The sequence below is a fragment of the Thamnophis elegans genome, chromosome 4 (assembly GCF_009769535.1).
Source record: "Thamnophis elegans isolate rThaEle1 chromosome 4, rThaEle1.pri, whole genome shotgun sequence".
In the NCBI taxonomy this organism is placed as follows: domain Eukaryota; kingdom Metazoa; phylum Chordata; class Lepidosauria; order Squamata; family Colubridae; genus Thamnophis; species Thamnophis elegans.
In genome coordinates, this window is record NC_045544.1 from 44,223,662 (window position 1) to 44,247,379 (window position 23,718).

Here is a 23,718-nt window from a genome sequence, read left to right on the forward strand (position 1 = left end):
GTAACCAGGTCTATATCTCGGCCAAAATGAGGCTGGGGGGGAGGGGCTTGGATTTAAAAGCACAATGACTATGTATACTTTTTTCTCTCTTAAAAAAAGAAGATATGTTAAAATTAAATATGTATATTGAAAAGGAATTATAAACACCATCAACATAAAATGGAGCTTGCTCAGAAGCTGAAATACACCAAGTAAATGAGATGAAGGAGAGAGGTAAGGGAAGAAGAGAGGGGAGAGGAGGAGTGGAAAGGGGAGAGAGGAGAGGGAGAGAGGAAGGGGAAGTAGAGAAAGGAAGGATGACAGAGGGAAGAAAGGAGATAGGGAAGAGGAGAGAGGGAGAAGAAAGTGATGGATAAGGTACAAATATGGTGTATGGAGAGCAGAAGAGCCAATAATTGTTTTTGGGAGTTGATGGCAAGACGAAATGATGTAAACATTTAATAATACAATAAGATGTTGGCTATGTAATAGTATACATGTGGTTATGTTATGAAAATGAAAAAAAATAAAAACTTTATTTATTAAAAAAAGTGGGAAACACCAGCCCTGCAGGTACTTTTATGTAGTCTAATGTAAATCTTGAAATACCGTCTTCCCATCATATTGCCACATTTAGAAATGTTTCCACCCAGAGAATTGCTGGACCATTCAGGAAGAGGATCATTTCCAAAGGAGGAGGAGATACTGTAAATAATAGAGGCTTTCAGATTTTCCTCCTTGGTGGCTGCAAGGCAGCTGGCAAAAACATGATGTTTCTTTCACATGTGAGGATACATATCACTTGATAAAGCCTCCGATTGCTTTATGTCACATCTGGGCTTCGAGCCTGCTAAGATTACCCACCCCACATTCAAGCATCCATTAAAACAAGACACTATTCCTTTTCTTTAAATTTTTTAATCTTCAAATTGTGAGACGGTATCACGAGATGTTTTGGTAATTATTTAAGGCAGATGTAACCTCTAGTCCAGTGATGGTGAACCATTGTGCGGAAATGTCACGCAGGCGCGTGTTGGGGCCACACTCCGGAAAAGCCAAGCTTCTGGGTTCTAGCGTGCATGTGTGCCCGATTATCAGCTGGCCGGCACACATACGCAGGCAGGTTCTCGGCATTGCTGGGCATGCAAAGGGACCGTGCTCTGAAAAAGCTGAACTTCCGGGTTCCGGCAGGCACGTGCATCTGACAATTAGCTGTCCAGCGCGCATGCACGGGCTGATTTTCTGCACTGCTATGTACACGACGGACAGCTGATTGTCATGCACACATGCGCCGCAGAAACCCAGAAGACAAAGGCAAGGCCACATGGACCGGGCGTGCCACTTTGGGCATTCGTGCCGTAGGTTCTCCAGCACAGCTCTAGTTTGTACAATCTAAAACAGAAAAGTTGTTTTCAAGCATAACAGCAAACCTTACTTCAACAGTACCAGGATATGTGTTGAAAAGTCTCACATTCTTATAAGTTCTGTCATTCTGTGGTGTGAACATAAATAGGAAACTGGAAGTGCTTATTTCTAGCCTTAAACTAGCCCAGCATATTACTAAGTCACAACACTGAAGAGCTGCATTGACTCAGATCAATGGCATTGCAAGGCCAGTATTCCTGTGCAATGGCCAACAAACGCCTGTAGAAAGGCCACCCACAGCAGCAAGAGCAAAGCTTCCCACCATTCAGCTCTATTGGATGGCCTTGATTTCTAATACTACAGTTCAGGCAAACATGTTCCCAACATCCATCATGATTTCTATCCTTACTTGTCTTTATATTAAGACACAGTAAAAAGTTTCCACTTTCTCTAAGGGGAATCACTCAGGAGCCTTTCTCATTTTGGTTGCCCTGTGCTGTCATTTGTTTTTTAGTTCTACAACAGACAAATCACAACAAAACATGATTTAAACCATCTGGCTTTGAATACTGGTATGCTTTAAAATATATATAACTCTTTGCTTTAAAAAAGAAGTCATAACTTAAGGTCAGTACCACTTGAAAAAAAAGGAAAATGCTTAATTTGCACCACAGATCATATTTTTCCCCATCTCCAGGGAGAAAGGGAAGTTTTCAGATAAACCCGTGCAAGTAACTCTAAACCACAATTGAATACTATATTCAAATTTAACCACAGCTTCCTATATCCAGATCTTACCATTTGTCCAGATTTAATGACCTTAGGGTAGATTTTCTTAGGCAGCTATTATAGATTGCCAAGCAGGTAGTCCTCAGGTTATGATAACTCAATGGGACTGGAATTTCTGTCACTAGTAATGTGGTCAAAGTGTGAAGTCATGTGGCTGCATTGCTAGGTAATGGCAATCCCTGCAGTCCCAACTTCTGTCTTAACCCCAGAATGACACAGGTTATTAAACAAGGATCTCACATGATTACAACAGAAGAGGCAAGCAGGTGAGAGCTACAGATGGATATGTACCATGGGCAGACAGTATTGAGCATTCGCAGGTGGGTGTCCCAGGCAGGCACAGGAGGGTAGGAAGGTGCCACGGGCAGGTGCTGCAGAGTATGGCTGTGGGAGCAATTTGTGGTTTTCCCTGCCAGTTTCCCCACTGATTTTCCTTGTAATTAGCAGACAGAAAAAGTTACAAATGGCAATCATGTGACTGCAAGATGCTGCAACTAATTTAACTGCAAGCTGGTTGCCAAGGACCCAAATCATGATCACGTGACTACAAAAATGCTGCAACAGCCACAACTTCATCCCAGTCACCAGTTCGGGTGAAATTCAGCAGGTTCTGGAGAACCGATAGCGGAAATTTTGAGTACCAGCAAATACCATCTCTAGCTGGCCCCAGAGTGGGGTTGGAATGGAGATTTTGCAGTATCCTTCCCCTGCCATGTCCACCAAGCCACACCCACAGAACTGGTAGTAAAAAAAAATGAATTTCATGACTGCATCATAACTTTGATTGCTGAACAGGCAGACATAACCGGAGTATTATCTGTGATGCAGTTTGTGTATTTGTGACTTAGCATGAAGCAATAGTCAGTGGCCTTCCTTTTAAAGAGCTTGGCTAAAAGGCCTAGAAAGGATGACTACAGTTGCACAAGCCTGCTGAGCATGTCTAAAATGTTTTACTCTCTTAAAGAGAAGTTTGCACAAATTTCTCATGTTTGTATAATTGGCTATATCACGCTCATGGTTTTTTATTTATTTATTTCCATAGAAATATCCTTACAGTTTGACAGTTCTGTGTTGAAAATGTGCAAATTCATTATTTTGTAATGTTCACTGACCAAAAAAGTCCTCTACAATAAAAATCAGAGAAAGCTAATTTAGAGTAAGGCGCTAAATCATTCAGATGTAGCAGCAGGATTTCCATAAATTCTACCATCTTGTACTCTTCTGGTCTTAGTGATTCAAGCCCCTGCCTCTGCTTCTGTCTAGAAGAACTGTTCATTGGCGTCTTTATTGGAAAGTTCTATAGCTGAGCCAATCAGTTGGTTTTGCCGCTGGCCCATCCAACAAAAAGGATTCTTGGCGTGCTTTCTGAAAAAAAGGAAACATTTTCAGCACAATTTTTAACGTAAGGTTCAGCATTCACTCCTAAACACACAGGTCCTCAAACTATGGGGTATTATGACCCTCTAAAATTCCTAATGAATATGTATGATGCTCCTTTACAGTCTTACCTTCTCTCTGTTCCAAAGCAGCTTTTTCCTAGGGCAGTGATGGTGAACCTTTTTGTAAACACGTGCCAAAATTATCCGTGTGCGTGTGATAGAGCGCGGACGTGTGCCCATACCCACAATGCAATGTGCCCTGCCCCCTGTGCATGTGGTGCGTCCCCTGCATATGCGCAGGTGGACCTCCCCCCCCACACGCATGCATGCACTTTCCTGAAGCCTGGGGAGGGCGAGAATTCCCCCGGCCCTCCAGAAGGCCAAAAATCAGCTGGCTGGTGCACGCATGCATGCTGGAGCTGATGGCTCGCGTGTCGGCAGATATGGCTCCACATGCCACCTGTGGCACATGTGCCATAGGTTCGCCATCACAGTCCTAGGGGATGTCAAACTGGCTTCCCATTGCAAAACCGTTTTCTGCCAGAGGCGCAATGCCCAGGCTGCCTGGAGTAAATACGCACATTCACTACCAAGATCCAGCATCAAATCCAGGAAAAGTTATACCTGAAGGGTCTATGACAATTCGCCACGGCCAACTTGCCGCAGCAAACTCACCGCGGCTAACTTGCCATGGCCCACTTGCCACGGCCAACTCATTGCAGTACATCTTGCCATGGCCAACTCGCTGCAGGACAACTCACTAAAGGACAAGAGTCAAATAAATGGTGGAATAGAATCATTAAAGAAAGGGTGCAAAAGGAGGGACAGAATGAAATGGGAATGACAAAATTAAATTTTTATTTATTTATTTAAAATAATAAAATACAATTGTTAATTTGTCCCACGGCGAGTTGTCCCATGGAGAGTTGGCCATGGCAAGTTAGACATGGTGGGTTGCCCGCAGCAAGTTGGCTATGGCAAGTTGTCCCATTCTGTTCCTGGAAGAGGAGAGAGATGAAGACTCTGGTACGTTGCCTTGAGCAGTGGTCAACAGCAGGTTCAGATCTTGCAAGAGCTGCTGGTATGAATTCAAAGAAGAGGAACCCAGCAGAGGTCCCATACATGGTCTGGTCCAGCCAGAGTGGGAGCGTCACACACACACACACACACCACTCGCAGCTTCCAGTTTGGGAAGCTTTGCCTTGAGATCCTGAGTTCCAACTTGGATGGAAAAATGTACCTTTACATATTACCAAATGCTCTGTCCTATCTGAATTTATTTAAGACTCTTCTATATTAAAAAAAAAAATCAATAGGCACTAGAATGGACCAACCCATCAGGAATCTATTTCCAGCAATACTTTATTTCCATTAAGGTTTCTGAACTGCCCATATATCTCAGAAGAATTCATAGAAAATAAAACAATGTGTGGCTACAGTTTTGCTTGCTTTTTGGCATATGGGCCATGGTGGGTATGACCAACTATTTTGTAGAAGTGCAAATAGGCTTTCAAAATCCCAGAAGTGTGCACTGATCCAAAAATGTTGGGTAGCAGTTGGGATTAGCTTTGCTTTTTGTCCTTTCCCATGCTATGTCAGCAGGTCAGAAGTTATTAAATGGGCTATTTCTGTCATGATAAGCATAGCACACAATTCCTTTTCAAAAGAATACTGATATACTGTATACCTAACAGTTTTCCTCAAGCTGGTACACTCTAAATATTGGATATTTCAATTTCCCAAACATCTAGTCAGCACCATCTTTGTACAGAATACTTAAGATTTTAAATAGAAGATCTAAAAAGTCATTTTTATCTATGCAAGTAAATTCCAAAATAGCTAGTATAGGTATTCACGTATGCTCTGCTTGACTAACATAAAACCGTTTGCTCTCTACTCCTTTTAAACACTTGAAGACTTTGTATTTAAGTTTTTGCAAGGGACACACTGCCATTACACAGCACACACAGGCTGATGAAGGGCATCAAATTCTTGAAGTTCAGTGCTTACATTTCTTGCTTGAAGCAGGACTATTCACACCACTGCAGCTGTTATTTCCCTAGCTTCCCAGTTTAAATTAAAGCTATCATACTGATGTTAGCAACAGTGTCTTTTCTGACACATCCAATTGAAGCTTCTGTACACATAATTTTCAAACACTGAAGATTGTGTCTACAGCAGTTTTTGGAAAGTATTGAAATAGGCTTCCTGCAAACAAAATGACCTATGCCGGCGATGGTGAACCTTTTTTTGGCTCGCATGTCATAAACAGGGGGAGTGCAGGGGGGTCGTGCATGGGTGTGCCGTACCCATAATGCAATGCGTGACCCCACCCCAGCGTGCATGTGTGCATGACAGATGCTCCCCCCCCATTTTTGCATGCTTTTTTTCACCCTCCTCAGGCTCCAGTGGCTTTCAAAGAGCCTCCCCCGCCCGCCCCCCAGAAGCCCCCCAGAGGCTTCAGGAGCTTCCCTCGGAGTGTAAAAAACCGGCCCTACCAGCAAACCGGAAATTCAGGAATGGACTTCCCGGTTTGCTCATAGGGCCATTTTTAGTCCTCTGGAGCCTTCAGGGATCTTCAGGAGACTTCCTGGGGAGGACCAGTTTTTTGCGCTCCGAAGGCTTCAGGGCAAGCTGCTGAAGCCTCTGGAGGGCCTCGGGGGGGGGAGACTGTTTTCACCCTCCCCAGGCTCCTATAAAGCCACTGGAGCCTGAGGAGGACGAAAAATGGCTTTAAAAAAGGCTGAACACAGTTGGCCAGCGCGCGCCTCGCGTGCCCTGACAAATGGCTCTGCGTGCCACCTGTGGCACGTGTGCCATAGGTTCGCCATCCCGGACGCATGCTATCTGATATGCTGTCTCCACAATATAACATGCCCTGTTGAAAGAAATTAAGAGTGTCTCACACAACCCTATTTTCTATAAATGTTAAAACTATAAATCTAAAAACAATCAATCAAAAATAGCAGCAATACCAACAACAACAACAACAACATCTTTGCATCAATGCTGCTATTAAGACATATGTCCAGTTTCAAAAGAGGTTTTTAAAGAGGCCTACTTGAATGTCACAGCCTCTCATATTGTTTTAAAAGGCCAAATGTGGACAGAAAAGTTATAGCCACAATGGAGAACTCCTAGGTTTGGAAATCGGGGCAGTGACGGCATGCTTGCATAACTTGTGGTGGTAGCTGGCAATTCTATTCACTCATAGTCTGACATTATTTTCTATTACTGCATAATATGTCACCACTTGTCCACTAGACCAGAGCTCCCCAATCCCCGAACCGTATATTGGCATCAGGCCGCAGCATACCAGAAACTGGGTAGCGCAAACAAGCGCAGCCCTATTTGTGGGATGCAGGCAGCACATGAAACCACGTCCCCTCTGTGGAAAAACCTCTCTTCACAGAACCGGTCCCTGGTGCCCAAAAGGTTGGGGGCCGCTGCACTAGACATCAGCTGTTCTCCATTTCAGAGAATCATCAAAGCATAAAATTATGGTGTTCAAGCCTACATCCATCACTATCTGTAACTTTAAGTGTTATAAATCCAGAGGGATGTGTAGTGACTTTTTTCCCCTGGAGTCAAATAAATCTTTAATTATAGTACAGGCAGCCTTTGGCTTACAAGAGTTTATTTAGTGACTGTTCAAAATTACAACAGCACTGAAAAAAGTGACTTACCACCAGTTTTCACAATTACAACCCTTGTAGCATCCCTATTTATGATGGTTGCAGTAACCTGGGGCCACGTGATCTCCTTTTGTGACCTTCTGACAAGCAAAGTCAATGGGGAAGCTAGATTCACTTAGCAACAGTTTGACTAATTTAACAACTATGGTGATTCACTTAACAACTGTGGGCAAGAAAGGTCGTAAAATGGGCAAACTCACTTAACAAATGAAATTTTGGGGTCAGTTGTGATTGTAAGTCGAGGACTACCTGTAATACACTTGTATATAAACAACTACAATATATGTGCACATTGCTTTGTACTTACTGTTTTGCCAGTTCCATGGATATTTGTTCTAAAGAATATCCTTTTGTCTCTGGTATACAGATAATGACGAAAGCTAATGATGCTAGGCTCATCAGGGCATAAATGTAACATATCCAGGGTAAGCCAAGTAGGTCTAAAAAGAATAAAAATTGTTTGACTCAGATACTTTAAGGACCCATATTCTTGGACAAACAATCTGAGGTTACCCAAGATTTGCTATAACATACAAATCTTAATACACAGAGTAACAGCAACTACAAAACCAGTTCAACATTGAAAAATGACAAATATGTTTTATTTTCAACAAATAGAAATTACTAGCTTACAAAACAAAACCTTATAGCAGATACTAGAAAGGATATTGTGAAATATACTACTCAGTTGTCATTTCCTTGGACGTAACAATGACTATTTTCTCTTTTACTTTACTTTCATTCTAAGAGTGATTTTTGTCATATAATACTAAAAATATCCTTCTGTCTACAGAAGTCCTCTAGTCCAACTCCCTGCCTAGAGCAGGAATCATCATACTATCTCAGACAAATGGTTGTCCACACTTTGTTGAAAACCTCTAGTAATGAAGCATCCACAAATGTTTGGACTTTCCCAGATTTCTGGAATTCTGCTCAAAGATGCATCAATTCAACTTATTTTTAAAGCACTACATCAGGGGTAGTCAACCTTTTTATACCTACTACACACTTTTATATCTCTATTAGTAGTAAAAAAATTTAACCGTCCACTGGTTCAACAGTAATGGTGATTTATAAAGTAGGGAAATAACTTTACTTTATAAAATTTATAAAGCAGAGTTACAGCTACCGCCCACCATGAAAGCTGGAATGCCCACTAGTGGGTGGTAGGGACCAGGTTGACTACCACTGGACTACACCAACAGGAGAAAAAGGCAGCAAACTTACTTGTTACAGTCAAAAACGTTGATGAGATAAGGAGATTAACCCCCCAGTTGACGCTTGATGTGAAAGCAATTGCTCTTCCTCTGATCCCTCCAGGAAATATTTCACTTAACACCAACCATGACACTGAAATCAAAAAACAAAATCAGTTAACTAGTCAAGTTTCACACTCTTCTACCCTGATTTATACTTCATAGGTAAAGGTAAAGGTTCCCCTTGCACATATGTGCTAGTCATTCCCGACTCTAGGGGGCGGTGCCCATCTCCGTTTCAAAGCCAAAGAGCCAGTGCTGTCTGAAGACATCTCCATGGTCATGTGGCTGGCATGACTAAACGCCAAATGTGCACAGAACACTGTTACCTTCCCACCAAAGGTGGTTCCTATTTTTCTACTTGCATTTTTACATACTTTCAAACTGCTAGGTTGGCAGAAACGGGGACAAGTAATGGGCGCTTACTCCATTACGCGGTGCTAGGGATTTGAACCGCCGACCTTTCTGATTGACAAGCTCAGTGTCTTAGCCACTGAGCCACCATGTCCTCTTATAAAAATTAAATGACTACCCTCCTCCCCATTTCCACTGTTTTTACCTGCTTTGAGTCACCCAGAGTCACTTGGATGAGATGGACATAACAAATTGAATAAATTATGGTTGGTCACATAGCCAGCCAGATATTTAGACTGGATTTGGTATTTTATTCTGCCTAGCAAGTCCTTCCCAAGGACCAGGATAGGTAGATGTTGCTGTTTATTAATATTTAAATTAGGATACAAGCTGTTCCAAGTAAAGCTGCCTTCTGCAAATGATGGTGATTTTGTCAATGCCAATGGTATTCAAGTAGTCCTCCAGATGTTGTTGAAATCATCATTATCTAATTTTCCTTAACTGAGGAACAGTAATATCACAAAATTATCTACCTTTAAGTTAAGCTCCTAAATGGCATCGTGTTAACTTCGAACCAAACCTAGCCACAGCCATCTTTCATGTTCCGCTGTTGTCACACAGAGGGGGGAAGTGGGGAAGATGGTTGGAAACCTTTACTAGACACAACAAAGAGCTTTCTTATGAGAACCAAGGTTAAACTTTACTGGCAACCGATAAGGTTGGGAAGGAGTGCCTAGAGAGCCCACCAATTGACCAACATGACCTGTGATATCTGGGGATGGGGTTATTTCCTAGTTTAATTATACTGAAACTGTGGGAAAGATTTAGAATTGGTTTTCCATTGAAGTTGTGCCGATATGATGTATTCAATAAACAGGAACTTTGAGAAGAAGTCAAGTTTTAGAGTTCTGATTTGCTTGGGTTCATTGGTCGGGCCTTAAGAACATAGGAAATTTCCAAATAAAGATCTCAATCTTCAGAAGGCAGCAAGATCAGTTCACTTACTCCCATCCTGTTCCTTGTTCTGCTCTGGGGAAAAGTTCCCTTGCAGAAAGAGGGAACATGAAAAACAAGAGGATCCATGCGGTAGCCTCAAGCATAGTCCAGGTTTCTAGAAATTCAAGTACGTCTTTAGTTTGGAATGAGGCAATATTATGAAAAGAAACTAGAATATAACAATGCTCCATCCTGGTCACTGAGCATTTGAAGCAAGTAATCCTACCAAAGTAACATACTAAAGCAGCAAAGTTTATGTTAACACACTTTTTCACACCTATTATTCAGAACAGGGCAAGCCTGTTCTTGTTTGGTTTTCAGCAGCCTTCCTTGGAGACAGAGACTGTTTCTTTCTCATTAATAGCTTTATTAATAATTGTGATTCAGGCATTTCTCAAAGTAGAATTTATTTAAAAAGTGAAAGGAAGGGTTTAATCAATGTTGGATATTCAGGCTATCATCCTATTCATTACATCTAATCAGCTAAAGGCTCTGAAGAAAGAACAGACAGACATTTTAAGTTTTCATTCCACCTGATGCGCTGAAATACTACAATGGAATCCAAAGATAATGAAGCAAAAGGTTTCTTGAGATCTTAGGAAATCTCAGCCACAAAGGCCAAAATTGTATTGTATTATATTTGCATTTAATGGATTTATAGGCTGCCCAATCCCGGATGAACAAAGGGAATTGTTCATTTTTGAGAGTATTGATGTATGCATTCGTTAGCTGCTAATACTATATTTTTTCAGAGTATAAGATGCACCGGAGTATAAGACGCACCAAGGTTTTGAAGAGGCTTTAAAAAAAAAAGTAGGTAGGTAGATAGAGGGAGAGAGGGAGAGAAAGAAAGAGAGAGAAATACAGTAGGTAGGTAGGGAGAGAGAGAGAGAGTGTAGTTAGGTAGGTAGGTAGGTAGGTAGATAAAGGAATAGAGAGAGAGAGAGAGAGAGAGAGAGAAATAGAGAGAGATAGAGAGATAGAGAAATACAGTAGGTAGGTAGGGAGAGAGAGAGAGTAGTTAGGTAGGTAGGTAGGTAGATAAAGGAATAGAGAGAGAGAGAGAGAGAAATAGAGAGAGAAATAGAGAGAGATAGAGAGATAGAGAAATACAGTAGGTAGGTAGGGAAAGAGAGAGAGAGAGTATAGGTAGGTAGGTAGAAGGATAGAGAGAAAAATAGAAAGAAAGAAAGAGAAGTACAGTAGATGGGTAGGGAGAGTGAAAGAGTAGGTGGGCAGGTAGGTACTTTACTTTAATAAGATTTGTATGCCGCCCACTCCCTTGGGACTCTGGGTGGCTAGAGGGAGAGAGAGAGAGAGAGAGAGAAATACAGGAGGGAGGTAGGGAGAGAGAGTGTGTGTAGGTAGGTAGATAGGTAGAGGGATAGAGCGAGAGAAATAGAAAGAGAAATACAGTAGATAGGGAGAGAGAGAGAACAGAGAGGTAGATAGCTAGATAGAGGGATAGAGAGAGAAATATAGTAGATAGGTAGGGAAAGAGAGAGTAGGTAGATAGATAGATGTTTCCAGGTGTATTTATCCATGTGCTGGAGAAGGAAATCGCTGACCATCTGCAACACCTAAGACTTTGTTTCTGCTGGCACAGCACTTGATCAATGTAATTCTCATCAATAAGTTAAAGAGCTTTCCAAAAGGAAAAAAAAAGTTTTTGCACTCTGCAAACCTCCCCCAAACGGTCCATTTTTCACGAAAACGGGCCCATTTCCTTTTTAAAAAAAAGGCATGAATAGCCTTGGGGGGGGGGCTTTCAGAGTGGTCCTGGAGGGTGGGGGGCAAAAATGAGCAAAAAACAGCTCGTTTTTTGTGAAAACAGATCTATTTTGTGTCAAAAAAATTGCATGCATAGACTTATGGAGGCTTATAGAGTGCTGCTGGGGGCTGGGGGGGGAGCAAAAACGGCCCGTTTTTTGCTCATTTCTGCCCTCTCCAGCCCCCAGGAGCTCTCTGAAAGCCTCCATAAGGGTATGCACGGCCATTTTAGTGAATGGGCGGGGCTTCGTGAGGCAAAAAATGCTGTATTCAGTGTATAAGATGCACCCAGATTTTCAGCCTCTTTTTTGAGGAAAAAAGGTGCATCTTATAGTCTGAAAAATACGGTAATTTAGAATAACCTAGCCTAAAATAGAAAGCAGAAAGGAGCTGCTGGATTTAATTTAATCACTTTTAAGAATGCAAAACCAATTTTAAAAACCCTCTTATACCTTTTACTTTCTGTGTAACACAAAAAAGAACAAAACTGGTGAGCCACCCGTTTGTTTATCATGGTTTTTACAAGGCAAAAATAGCTTTCTATTACAAACCATTCGATGTCTTTTTAAAAGCCTAGTTGGCTTCACACATAACCCTGAATCATAAACTATAAACTACAAACCACAATATCTTAGTGTCACATTATTTTCAAGTAGATCACATAATGGCTAACTATGATGTGTGCACCAGCCACCAGTATCATTTCACCTTGTTTCCACAGTGATGCAAAGGTAGGAAGTGTAGATTTGATTAGGAGATAGTGACATGCCCTGGAGTGTTAATATTCTTGAGGAGATCTTCCTTGAAGTCAGCCAAGTTCCCTGCCCTATCTAAATCCTATTTATTTTGGTTAAGATGTTTTAAATAAAAAATATAATAATGCTATATAAAGCACAGCATCAATTCATTTAATGCTTTTTTTTCCCCCCCAAGCCTTTGGCACAACATAGCCTGCGCCGAAGCCAATAAAAGGTAAATGGCTGCAACCCAATCTCTGATTAGAAGTTTATCCCCTTAATCTGAGTAAAAGCAATGGTACATTGAGGTTAAGCACATCCTCCAGGAGTTAGAGGAAATAATGGGATATGATCTCACCAGCCTGTTTTCAAATAAATGGATGGCTATGTTGATAACGGCAACCATTCTTTAAATTGATCTATGGTTACCAGCCAAACCATATTCTTAAACTATAAAATGTATCCTCCAACCTAAAAGTATTGTTTACTAATGAGACAGACACTAGCAAAAAAAGCTTATGAGGGCCAAACAAGATGTGACACAGACAGCAATTATATTATCTTTCGCCTGGGTCAGTGTTTCCCAACCTTGGAAACTGTAAGAGGTGTGACTTCATCTCCCGGAATTCCCCAGCCAGTAAGGCTGAGAAACATTGATCTGGGGAATCCAACTGCTTGCAAGCACATCTATTTCCTGCAACAGTGGTTCTCAATCTTTTGTTCACCGATGACCCCCTTTAAATACCTTTTGTGGCCACAAACCACCAAGATTTAACTCAAGACTTAAATCATGAAATTTCTTCAAACCTTTGTAGACCCCCCTGTGATATTGCCCCCCCCCCAGTGTGTATGTGTATATGCATCACAAGTTGAGAACCACTGTCTTAGATATATCATACATACTCTTGGCACATCAGCAAAGATTTTGCTTTACAATTTTTGTTGTAAACGTTCCTGATCAGTGACTTCAATCCAAGCATCTTAACACTACACCAAAATATGAGAGAAAGCAATATATGTAATACTTACTTGGTCCAAGTCCTATGGAGAAAGCCGCAACATAAACCAGCAAGCTAGCCAAAGAGATCCATTTCAAAAAGGGTTGCACCTTGGCCGGTTCAACTGCAACCTGGGATTCTGCTTGCATTCTGATAAATGTTTTGTCTCCCACCAATGTTGTCCCGTTCTGATACTCGGGGTCAGCAATTTCATCCTTCCACCGTGAGGAACTTTTAATAGGTAAAGTCGTGCCAGCAAAACGTTCCTTAAAAGTTTCATTAGTGAAGGTCCCAGTTCCTGCTCCCTGAGAAAGAATCTCTTCCAAAGATTGGTTTAAACAGACAGTGGTGACATTCACATGTATATTTTGCATCACTAATCCTAAGGTGATCAATGACACCGACATGAGGGATGAGCCAATACAGAGAAATGTCTTGCTTCCTAAGTGGTCCACAAAAAAAATAGCTGGTATCGTACTGATCACTTTAACTACTCCAACCCCAGTTGAGGCCAAAGTAGCTGCTGCATTGCTCTGGAATCCAACTGATTTCAAAACAGTGGATGTGTAAAACAAGATGTTGGGCTGTCCAGTTATTTGTACAAAAAAAACGAGACCAACCCCTATCAGCAGCCGTGTTCTCATGTTGTCTTTGGAATGGAACAAATCCAGGAAATGATATTGGTGTTCATCTTTCAAGGAAGATTTGATCATGGTCAGTTCTTCGGTAGTGTCCGAAGTTGCCCTGAGTTTTCCAAGTACTTTACTAGCAGCTTCATCAAAACCTTTCATAACCAGAAAACGAGGACTGGGCAGAAGAAAATATAAAGCAGCTATTTGTAAAACCCCCAGTGGAATAACAAGGCCGAACATGTACTTCCAGCCATGAGAAACATTAGCAAAAGCATAATTAGAAATGTAGGCAAAAAGAATGCCCGTAACAATCATAAGTTCATTTAAAGACACAAGCAGACCTCTTCTGTGCTGCGGGGCAATCTCTGCGATATACACACATGTTGCAGTTGAAGAAAGAGAAACAGAAACCCCTATCACAATCCGTCCTACTATAAGTAGTCCATAGGAGGCAAAAATGATCAGAATCACACTGCCCACAACTAGGAAAGCAGATGACAACATAATGGTAAATCGCCTCCCATATTTGTCTATCAGGATTCCACCAGTTATTGAAGCTAACAAGGCACCAACAAGAATTGTGCTTACAATTATTTCTTGTTGTCGGCACGAAAGGCTTAGGATGCTAGTTAGCTGAAGAAGAGCTCCAGAGATAACTGCAAGCTCATAACCCATCAAAAATCCACTGATAGCCGCAATGACAGATGACAGGAGAGTGAGCATTCCACAACCTGGAATTAAAGGATATGAGAAAAATCATTTAGTTTTGTTACATCAGTAAATATAGCTTAGAAACCATACTTTTCTACGATGCTCCAGCAGTTAAAATGGAGAATTGTATAAAAGGAGTTTTGAATAGATTAACTGCTTTTATTTCAAAAACCAGATACTATATGAGCCCAGAGAATTAAGAATTGAGCTAAAGAAATGGTTAATCATGGTCAAACTGTGGCAGAGTTTTCTGGATCCCGAATGGAACCAGGGTCTGCTGATGAATGGAGTCCTATCCAGTATTACTTGTCATCAACAAAAATTCCATGACAGAATGTGCTGGTTATGAGTTGAAATGGTATATCAGGAGGGAGTATTCACAACAAAACATCTTTGATCTCCATAATCATTTTTTTTTTTGCCAAAACATGGGGATGTTTGAGATGTCAGAATAACGGACAACTGGAAACCTGAGAAATGGAGCTAATATCAAAGTACCATTTTATTAGAAAAGTAATTGTTTTATTTTATTTTTCTTCCTTTTAAAAAGTTTTTCAACAAGCTTTTTTCATCCTTTGGATTTTAAGATTTAGGAAAGGACCTAGATCAATTATACTAGAACTACTAAATGGTAACATGAACTCACATGAAGTTCCAATTGAGGTATGCAATGTTAAACTGTTCAGATAATATCTCCCATACTATTTATTTCAGGCTGGTGCCTTCGGCTTCATGCTTGTGTGAGCAAAGCGTGATTGGAGCTGCCGTCTTTCTATAAATATTGGTTGGGGTGTGTGTGAAGTGCTGGCTTTGTTGCTGTAGGTGGATTGGTTGGCTGTGTGGTAATTAGTTGACGGAGTTGATGTTTGCAGATTAGTCAGCTGTTTCGTAACATCCTGCTAAAGGCTGTCTTGATATTATGTTTGTGGAGAATTTTGCTGATTTTATCTGTGGTGCCTATGATGTAAGGGAGGACGGCGACTCCAACTTCCCTTTCTGGGCGTCCTAATCTACAAAAAACCCAATGGCTCCCTAGGACACACCATCTACCAGAAAAAACCACACACCAACCGCAGATAAAATCAGCAAAATTCTCCACAAACACAATATCAAGACAGCCTTCGGCACTGACCAAAAAATAGCCAACATCTTAAAAGATCCCAAAGACACGATCCAGCTAGAAAACCAAGGAGTCTATGAAATACCATGCAAAATCTGCCCAGCCACATACATTGGACAAACTAATAGGAGAAGAAATGCACACATTGCAGAACACAAGAACGCAGTCAGAAAAGAAGAAAACACTTCCTCCCTCTTCTAGCACCTTAAAGAAACAGGACATGAAATTGATTTTGAAAGAACCAAATTAATCTCCAGAACTGAACACTTCAACAAGAGAATAATTATGGAAGCCATCGAAATAGAGAAACATCCCCAGAACATGAATAAACGTGATGATACCTCCTGCCTACCAGACATCTGGAAACTAGCCCTAGTCAACAAACGAGTCCCAGCCACGAAAACTGACACCAGACCCAGAACAACACAGGACGCAACCACCAATCATCCTCACCAGACTCAAACCCAAACCCATCCCATAGACCAAATGCAACCACCATCCAGAAGCCAAACCACGGTGGCATCACCAACTGCTGCACCCCCCTCCGACCCCCACACAAAGCAAACTGACACACACCATGAACACATGGCAAGACCGCAAACTCGGAGCCAAACCAAAGCCCAGGATGTTACACTTCAGCCATCTGCTCAGGATATTACAATGCAGCCCACCCCCCAGGAGGTTGCAGCACAGGACTCAGGATATCACTACAATAGAGCTCAGGATGTCATCACACAGCCCATTACCCAGGTCGTTACAACACAAAAGAACAATAGGCACACAGCGAAGTACCTCAGCCACACAGGATGTTATGAAACAGCTGATTAATCTACAAACATCAACTCCATCAACTAATCAAGATGTTACAACACAGCCAACCAATTCGCCTACAGCAACAAAGCCAGCACTCCACACCCCCTCAAGAATATTTATAGAAAGACGGCAGCTCCGATCACGCTTTGCTCATATAAGCACTAAGCCGAAGGCACCAACCTGAAGATGACGAGTGGGACCTCGTCGAAATGTCGCCAAGATACTCTCAATCTTACACGGGAAAAGACCCGAATACGCCAAGACCTGCATACCTGTACCCATGAAAATCTACACACACACACACACACACACACACACACACACACACACACATGCGGGTCTTGTTGTATTTATATCTATAGTATGACTATATCTATCTGTCTGTCTGTCTATCTATCTACAGTATCTATCTATCTAGTATGTGTGTGTGTAAAGTTTAGCTCAAGCAGACTGCCTTGTAAGTCTTATGAATCTGCTTAACCATGTGGCCTGAGGTTTGTACTGTTTATGATTTACATTTTTTCCTCCTAAGTTTGCTGACAGTCCACTTATCTTGTATATTAGACATTACTTTAGTTTCTGATTTTAAAGAAGAAACTCTGAATAAAATAAAATAAAATTCTATTTAACCATGCTAGCTGGACATAGGTTGAAAGACACATTTTAATATCCACCTTAGGTTGGTCTTTCCAAGGACTAGAATTCATGTTCCATTAATTGCATTGTTTAACTGTTGTTAAACAATGGGCCCAGAAACAGTTACACGTCATCATATTCATCATTAAGGAGGAGAGAGAGAATGACCATTGACTTACCTGAACGGTCCTTCTATGTGTGCTGCAAGGGGAATCCAATCATGGGTTAACTTTGTCCATTAGCCTAGAGACTGAGTATGCAAATCTTGACCACGCCTCCTCAGACTGGACCGGATCAGTTTTGCATGAAGTCAGCCGTTGAAAGATGCATGTCAATGTCACTCATGGCCACAGCCACACAGGTATTAAGTCACGTCCAGAGAAAGTCCAGTCAGGCGAAAGTCAAGGTTAGTCATAAGTCATAGTCAAGGAGAAGCCCTGGCCAGCCGAAACTGCGGGCGGGTTTGGATTCCCCTCACAGCACACATAGAAGGACCGTTCAGGTAAGTCAACGGTCGTTCTCCTGTGTGCTGCTTGGGGAATCCAATCATGGGACATGCCAAAGCAATTAAGTCCCAGGGCGGGAGCTAGGCTGGTCAGGATCCTCCGCAGACGAAAGAACCCTTTGCAACACTCTCCGCCCAAAGGAGGCCTCAGCCGAGGCGTATACATCAACTTTGTAGTGTCTAATAAATGGCGAGGGCGACGTCGAGGTAGCTGCCCTGCAGATCTCCTCCACCGAGGCTTGCGTAGCCCGGGCCGCCATGGTAGCCGCACTTCTGGTAGAATGAGGCGTAATACGTCTGGGAACCGGTCAGGATTGACTGTCGTACGCCAAAGCGATGCACGCCTTCAACCATCGGCCGATGGTGTGGGAGGACACCTTCTGTCCCATGGACGACGGCTGGAAGGAAACAAAGAGCGCCTCTGATCTTCTGAACAAGGCCGTGCGCTTTACATAACGTCGGAGGGTCCTACGAACATCCAAATGATGCCACTGGCGCTCTTGGGGATGCGAAGGGTGCGGGCAAAAGTCCGGAAGGACGAGCTCCTGAGCCCTGTGGAACAACATATTGACCTTCGGAAGGAAGGAAGGGTCCAAACGGAGGACTACTCTGTTAGGATGGAATATGCAGAGATCCGCACGCACAGACAGTGCTGCCAACTCCGAAACCCTCCTGGCCGATGTAATGGCCACCAGAAACACAGTCTTAAACATCAGCAGCCGAAGGATCAGATAGACTCGAACGGGGCAGACGTGAGAGCCCTGAGCATCAAGGTCAAGTCCCAGGTAGGATAACAGTGGACTGTCGGAGGTCTCAAGTTCATCGCACCCTTCAGGAAAGCCTTGACCCATGAATGCTGGGACAAGGAATGGCCCTGGCCGCCTCCCACCACCGTGGATAATGCTGTGACTTTCCGATGGAGTGTGTTAGGCGCGAGGCCCTTATTAAGTCCTGATTGTAAGAAGTCCAAGACCTGTGGCACCGAAGCCATGATAGGGTCAGCCCCGGTACAACGGCACCACCTACAGAAGACCTGCCAGGTGGCCTCGTAAATATGAGTAGTGGATGGACGTCGGGCCGCCTGGATAGTATCAATCACCTGACTCGAATAGTGAAGGCCAGTCAGAATAGTCCACTCGCGTGCCACACAGCTAACTGCAGGAGCTGGGGGTTCGGATGGATGAGAGCCCCCTGGTTGAGCTGGATCTGGTCGTCTGGAATCCTCCACGGCCGCGAGACCGACAGGTGCATGAGGTCTGCGTACCAGGGACATCTGGACCACATCGGCGCAACCAACAGCACCTCCGCCTGTTCTGTCAGAATCTTCTGGATGACTGACGGAAGAATCGGGAGGGGGAAAGGCATAAAGGAGGCCGGCCGGCCAAGGACTGCATAGAGCATCCACCCTCTCTGCTCCGGGGACCTGGTACCTGGCGTAAAACCTCGGAAGTTGTGTGTTGTGTGGTTGCGCAAACAGATCTACCTCGGGACGGCCGAACCGGCGAGAGAGTTCCCGGAAGAGGTCGGGGTGAAGTTGCCACTCCGCTCTGCTCAGCCAGTCTGCCTGTGTGTTGGCCACACCTGAAATGTGCTCCGCCCGGATGGACAAGAGCTTGGTCTCCGCCCAGCGATGTAACTTCTCCGCCTCCAGCATCAGGGCCTTGGAGTGGGTGCCCCCTTGGCGGTTGACATGGGCCTTGGAGGCAACGTTGTCGGTTAAGACCAACACGTGGTTGTGTGAGACAATGTCCCGAAACTCCAGGAGGGCTAGGCGGATGGCATGTAGTTCTAGCCAATTTATGCTGTTCAACAGTTCCTGATTCGACCAGCGCCCCTGAGCTACACAGTCCAGGGCGTGGGCCCCCCCATCCAAACAGGCTGGCTTCCATTGTAATCTGGATGCGGTCCAGTTCCTTGAAGGGGCACCTGTCAGCCTCTGCTTTGCTGTTGCTTCGGCTGCCATGAAACGGGGAGGGAGGACATGGTATTTGGGAGGGGTTACTCATTGTGCTGGAGGAAGGTTCTGGAGTTCACCGGCTGATCGGACTACGCATGCGTGGGAGTTTCCCGCCAGGACTAACGGCACCGACATTCCATCTTCATGATGCCTTTTGAAGTTATCTCGCACCTGACACTTGGGAGAATTATGATTGGACTGTAACTGTGATGCCAAGGGGAGGGGAATGGGCTATTCTATATATCAATCGCTTTCGCACCTAAATATTCAGATTTCGCTTCGCTATGCCTTTAATCATTTATAATTAGTAAAAGTACACTTGATTTCCACGCATGGAGTCTCGTGGTCTTTCTTTCCTAATTATCTAAATGGAGAGGTGCTGACAGCACCCCTGCAGGAGTTTGGAGGACGTCCACCAGCGAAGGGACATGAAAGGCTTGTGTGGGAGCCGAACCTTGGATTGGGAGTGGCTGGTGTGTGCCCTCTGGAAGGGGAGCAGGAACCACTGCAGTGAGCGCGCATGGAATCTGGCCCAGGGAACCACGCATCAACCACGTTGATGCAAGATATCATTTTCCCCAGCATTTTGGACAGCGTCACCAATGGCAAGAGTCTTTGGGACATAACCTGAGTGGCCAGGTGCTGGATGCTTTGTCGCCTCTTTGGAGAGAGAGAGACCTTGCAAGACACTGAGTCTATGATGGTTCCCTGGTGGAGCAGCAAGGTGGTCAGCTGCAGGTGGCTCTTGGGAAGGTTGAGAACCCACCCGTGACTGTGCAGCGAGTCCATCGTGATTTGCAGATCTCGTAGGGCCTGGTTCGAGGACGAGGACAGGACCAAGATGTCGTCCAAATAACAATTCACTCGTATTGGAACCAAGCGAAGAGATGCCGCTACGACTGCTAGGAGTTTCGTGAACATGTGTAGGGCCGATGAGAGGCCAAAGGGTAAGGCCCGGTATTGAAAGTGACAGCCATTGAACTGGAAGCGTGGGAAACGCCGATGTGCTGGATGTATGGGCACGTGGAGGTACGCCTCCTTGATATCGACTGATGTCATCATGTCACCCTGGTGGATGGAGGCCAGTATGCTTTTGAGAGATTGCATTTTGAATTTTTGGTATTTGATGTACCGATTGAGCCTTTTCAAATCTAGGATGGCCCGCCATCCCCCCGAGTTCTTGGGCACCAGGAACAAGATGGAATAGAATCCTAGGCCCTCCTGACCCCTTGGCACCTGTTCCACCGCCCTGATGGTGAGAAGGTGATGTATTTCGGTGTCCATGAGTCGCCGTTTTGTTGGGCACCTGGGTACGGGACACTTGATGAACCGTCTCGGGGGAATGGAGAGAAATTCTAGAGTGAGGCCCAGCCTCACGACCTGCAGGGCGCAGGCATCGGACGTGATCTCCGCCCACTGATGGGCGAAGGCCAGGAGATGCCCCCCTATGGCTTCCTCCCCCTGCGAGTCACCGGTACCTCCGAATGGACCGGTTTCCGGCTCCATGAAACTGCCTCCTAGTCTGGGGCTGCGCCTGATTCTGCTGGCGACCCCTATCCCTGGCGGCCGCACGATCCTGGCCGCGATCCTATGACTGGGAGAAACCCCTGTTGTAGTGGGGAACATAGGGAGCAGGGGCAAATCCAGAGTCCCCAGCCCGAAAGGGCTGTCACTTATTGTAAGGCTGTTGTCTTCTATGGGCCTGGCCCCCGGTGGAAGGAAGAACCTTACGCTTATCCCTGGTCTCAATGAGGATGGGATCCAGCACAGACCCAAACAAGGCACCACCCTTGAAGGGCGTGGATGCAAGGTGCCACTTGGACTTGACATCAGCCTGCCAATGGCGGAGCCACAGCAAGCGCCGGAATGCCACATTAGAGACTACGGCTCGAGAGGCGAACTTCGTTGCACTAAGGGTGGCATCTGCAGAAAACTCTAAGGCTGCCATTAATTTGGTAATATCCTGGTGAAGGCGCGCTTCCTCCGGCGCAAGCCTACTCTGCAATTGTTTAAGCCAGACCAAGGAAGTCCTATTAAAAAAGGACGCTGCTGTAGCCGAGCGGAAGGCCCAGGCTGCAGCCTGATGAGTCTTGCGAATAACTGTCTCGGCCTTACGGTCCTCTGCCTTCAGGCCCTCCGAAATTTTGGATGGAATTAATGCTGGAGAGGCGAGGGCAGCAATAGGAGCATCAACTGTGGGAAACTGGAGAAGAGCTTCCAACTCAGGAGTAGAGGTGTAGACTTTCCTATCCCCATTGCTAGGTGGGTTAACCGCAGTGGGTTGATCCCACTGCTTTTGAATCAGATCAAGAAATAACTTGGGCGAGGGAATAACATCCTGCAAAGCCACTTGCTCAGCGAAGAGTCGCTCAGTAGCATCTAATCCTACAGCCGTGCTGTCCTTAGAGGCTGCCTCCCCCATGTGGGTGGTGGTTTTAGCCTTATACAGTAATGATTTAAAGAGAGAATGTCGAAATAAACCAGGGGCAGTAGGCTGGTCCAGGGGCAAGCCCTCATCATCAGAAAATTCCCTGTCAATAACCTCGCCTTCCTCCACTAATGCTGACTCCTCGCTATAAACAGAGGGTAGAGGCGAGGGTGGGTCAGTCTGGAGAACAGAGGAATCTCCCTGCACTGGCTAGGGATCAGGCCCAGCGTGGGCCACAGTGGCTCTAGAAGACTGGGCTCTACGAAGCAGCTCTGCATCACCCCCCTAGAAATAGCTGCAGATATCATTTGGTATAAATCAGGATGAAGGCCCAAATCCTGGCCTTCCTTAGGCCTGAGGCTTGCAGCAGTAGGGGTAAATGTAGCAGAAGGCCCTGCATGTGGAGGCAAATGGGCTGAAGCCCCACCTAGCTCCGAGAGAGACAGAGGGAATTGGGGCCCCAAACCCCCTTCTGCAGAAATGGGAGCCTGGGGTAATTGAATATCAGGTGACCAACCCTGCTCTGTAGGGCGTGCTGGAGAGGCCCGTTGAGGGATTAGTACCGGGGGTGAGTCATGAGGTGCTTCAGAGGCCTTAGACGGGGCCTTGGACTTATCCCTGCGCTTATGGGATTTGTCCTTAATGGTGGATGAGGCCTGAGGCCTATGGCTGGAGGCCCGAGTAGTGGCCCTGCTGGGCCTAGGGCTAGCCCCCCCCCCCCTCGCCAGGGGAACGGGGCTCACAAACTGGCTCCCCAATACCTTTGGACCCAGACTGGTCTGCCATTGTACGAGAGAGAAGAGATTTGGAAAGGCTCAACCTTGTAAAATGAATAAAGGCTCCACCGCACAAAGCACCACGTGCAACAGTAACTGGCTGAGGCGACCTCCTCACTGACTCAGCAAGTTGCAAGTGAGAAAGAGGAGGCCCATTGGAACGGCGCCGACGCCAGGGCACGAAATCACATGCCCCGCCCTCTCCAGCCGATTCCTCCGCATGCGCAGAGACCCAAACCAAAATGGCGGCCGTCTCTGAGAGCGCGGAGATTCAAACCGGCACAGCCATGAACGGCGCTGGAAAGCCTCGCAGCCACAAGCCCATGGCGAAAAAGCCGCAGAACTCACCAAAGCAGCACAGCGCAGCAAGTAAAAGGTGCCTGGGCTGAACCGTGCCTCAGCGGCGGGTTGCTCCCAGCGTAATATAGCGCAGGGCGGCACACCGGCCCAGGACGCACACAGAACTCAAGCGGGGGGGGGGGGCTCCAACTCCACCCTGCAAGCGTTGCTGCTATGTCCTGGCTGAAGAGCCTATGGACCTCGCAGCCCCCGATCTCAGGCAAGTAACCCGCTGGTAGGGAGGATCTGGGCTTGCAGCGAACTCCACCTCTGAAGAAATATTCGAGATTAAATCGCAATGTGTGACTGCAGAATCCAAATAAAGATGAAATTTGTCGATTAGTCTAGAGAGAAAATTGAAATGCGTCTCGTTAGGCTGGACTGAGTAAAAAAAACTGATCCGGTCCAGTCTGACGAGGCGTGGTCAAGATTTGCATACTCAGTCTCTAGGCTAATGGACAAAGTTAACCCATGATTGGATTC

General features: G+C 45.0%; 1 protein-coding gene across 1 annotated transcript in view; it reads right to left on the reverse strand.

Moving 5' to 3' along the window:
* Positions 1-2,829: 2,829 nt before the first annotated feature.
* The window catches only part of SLC2A12 (solute carrier family 2 member 12), a 36,906-nt gene continuing 16,017 nt past the window's right edge, over positions 2,830-23,718 (reverse strand). The window contains exons 2-5 of the mRNA XM_032217034.1: positions 13,350-14,681; positions 8,435-8,557; positions 7,515-7,647; positions 2,830-3,498 (exon numbers count right to left, since the gene is read on the reverse strand). Of these exons, the coding sequence (XP_032072925.1) occupies positions 3,393-3,498; positions 7,515-7,647; positions 8,435-8,557; positions 13,350-14,681 (1,694 nt within the window). The 3' untranslated portion in view covers positions 2,830-3,392. The remainder of the gene's footprint in view (positions 3,499-7,514; positions 7,648-8,434; positions 8,558-13,349; positions 14,682-23,718) is intronic.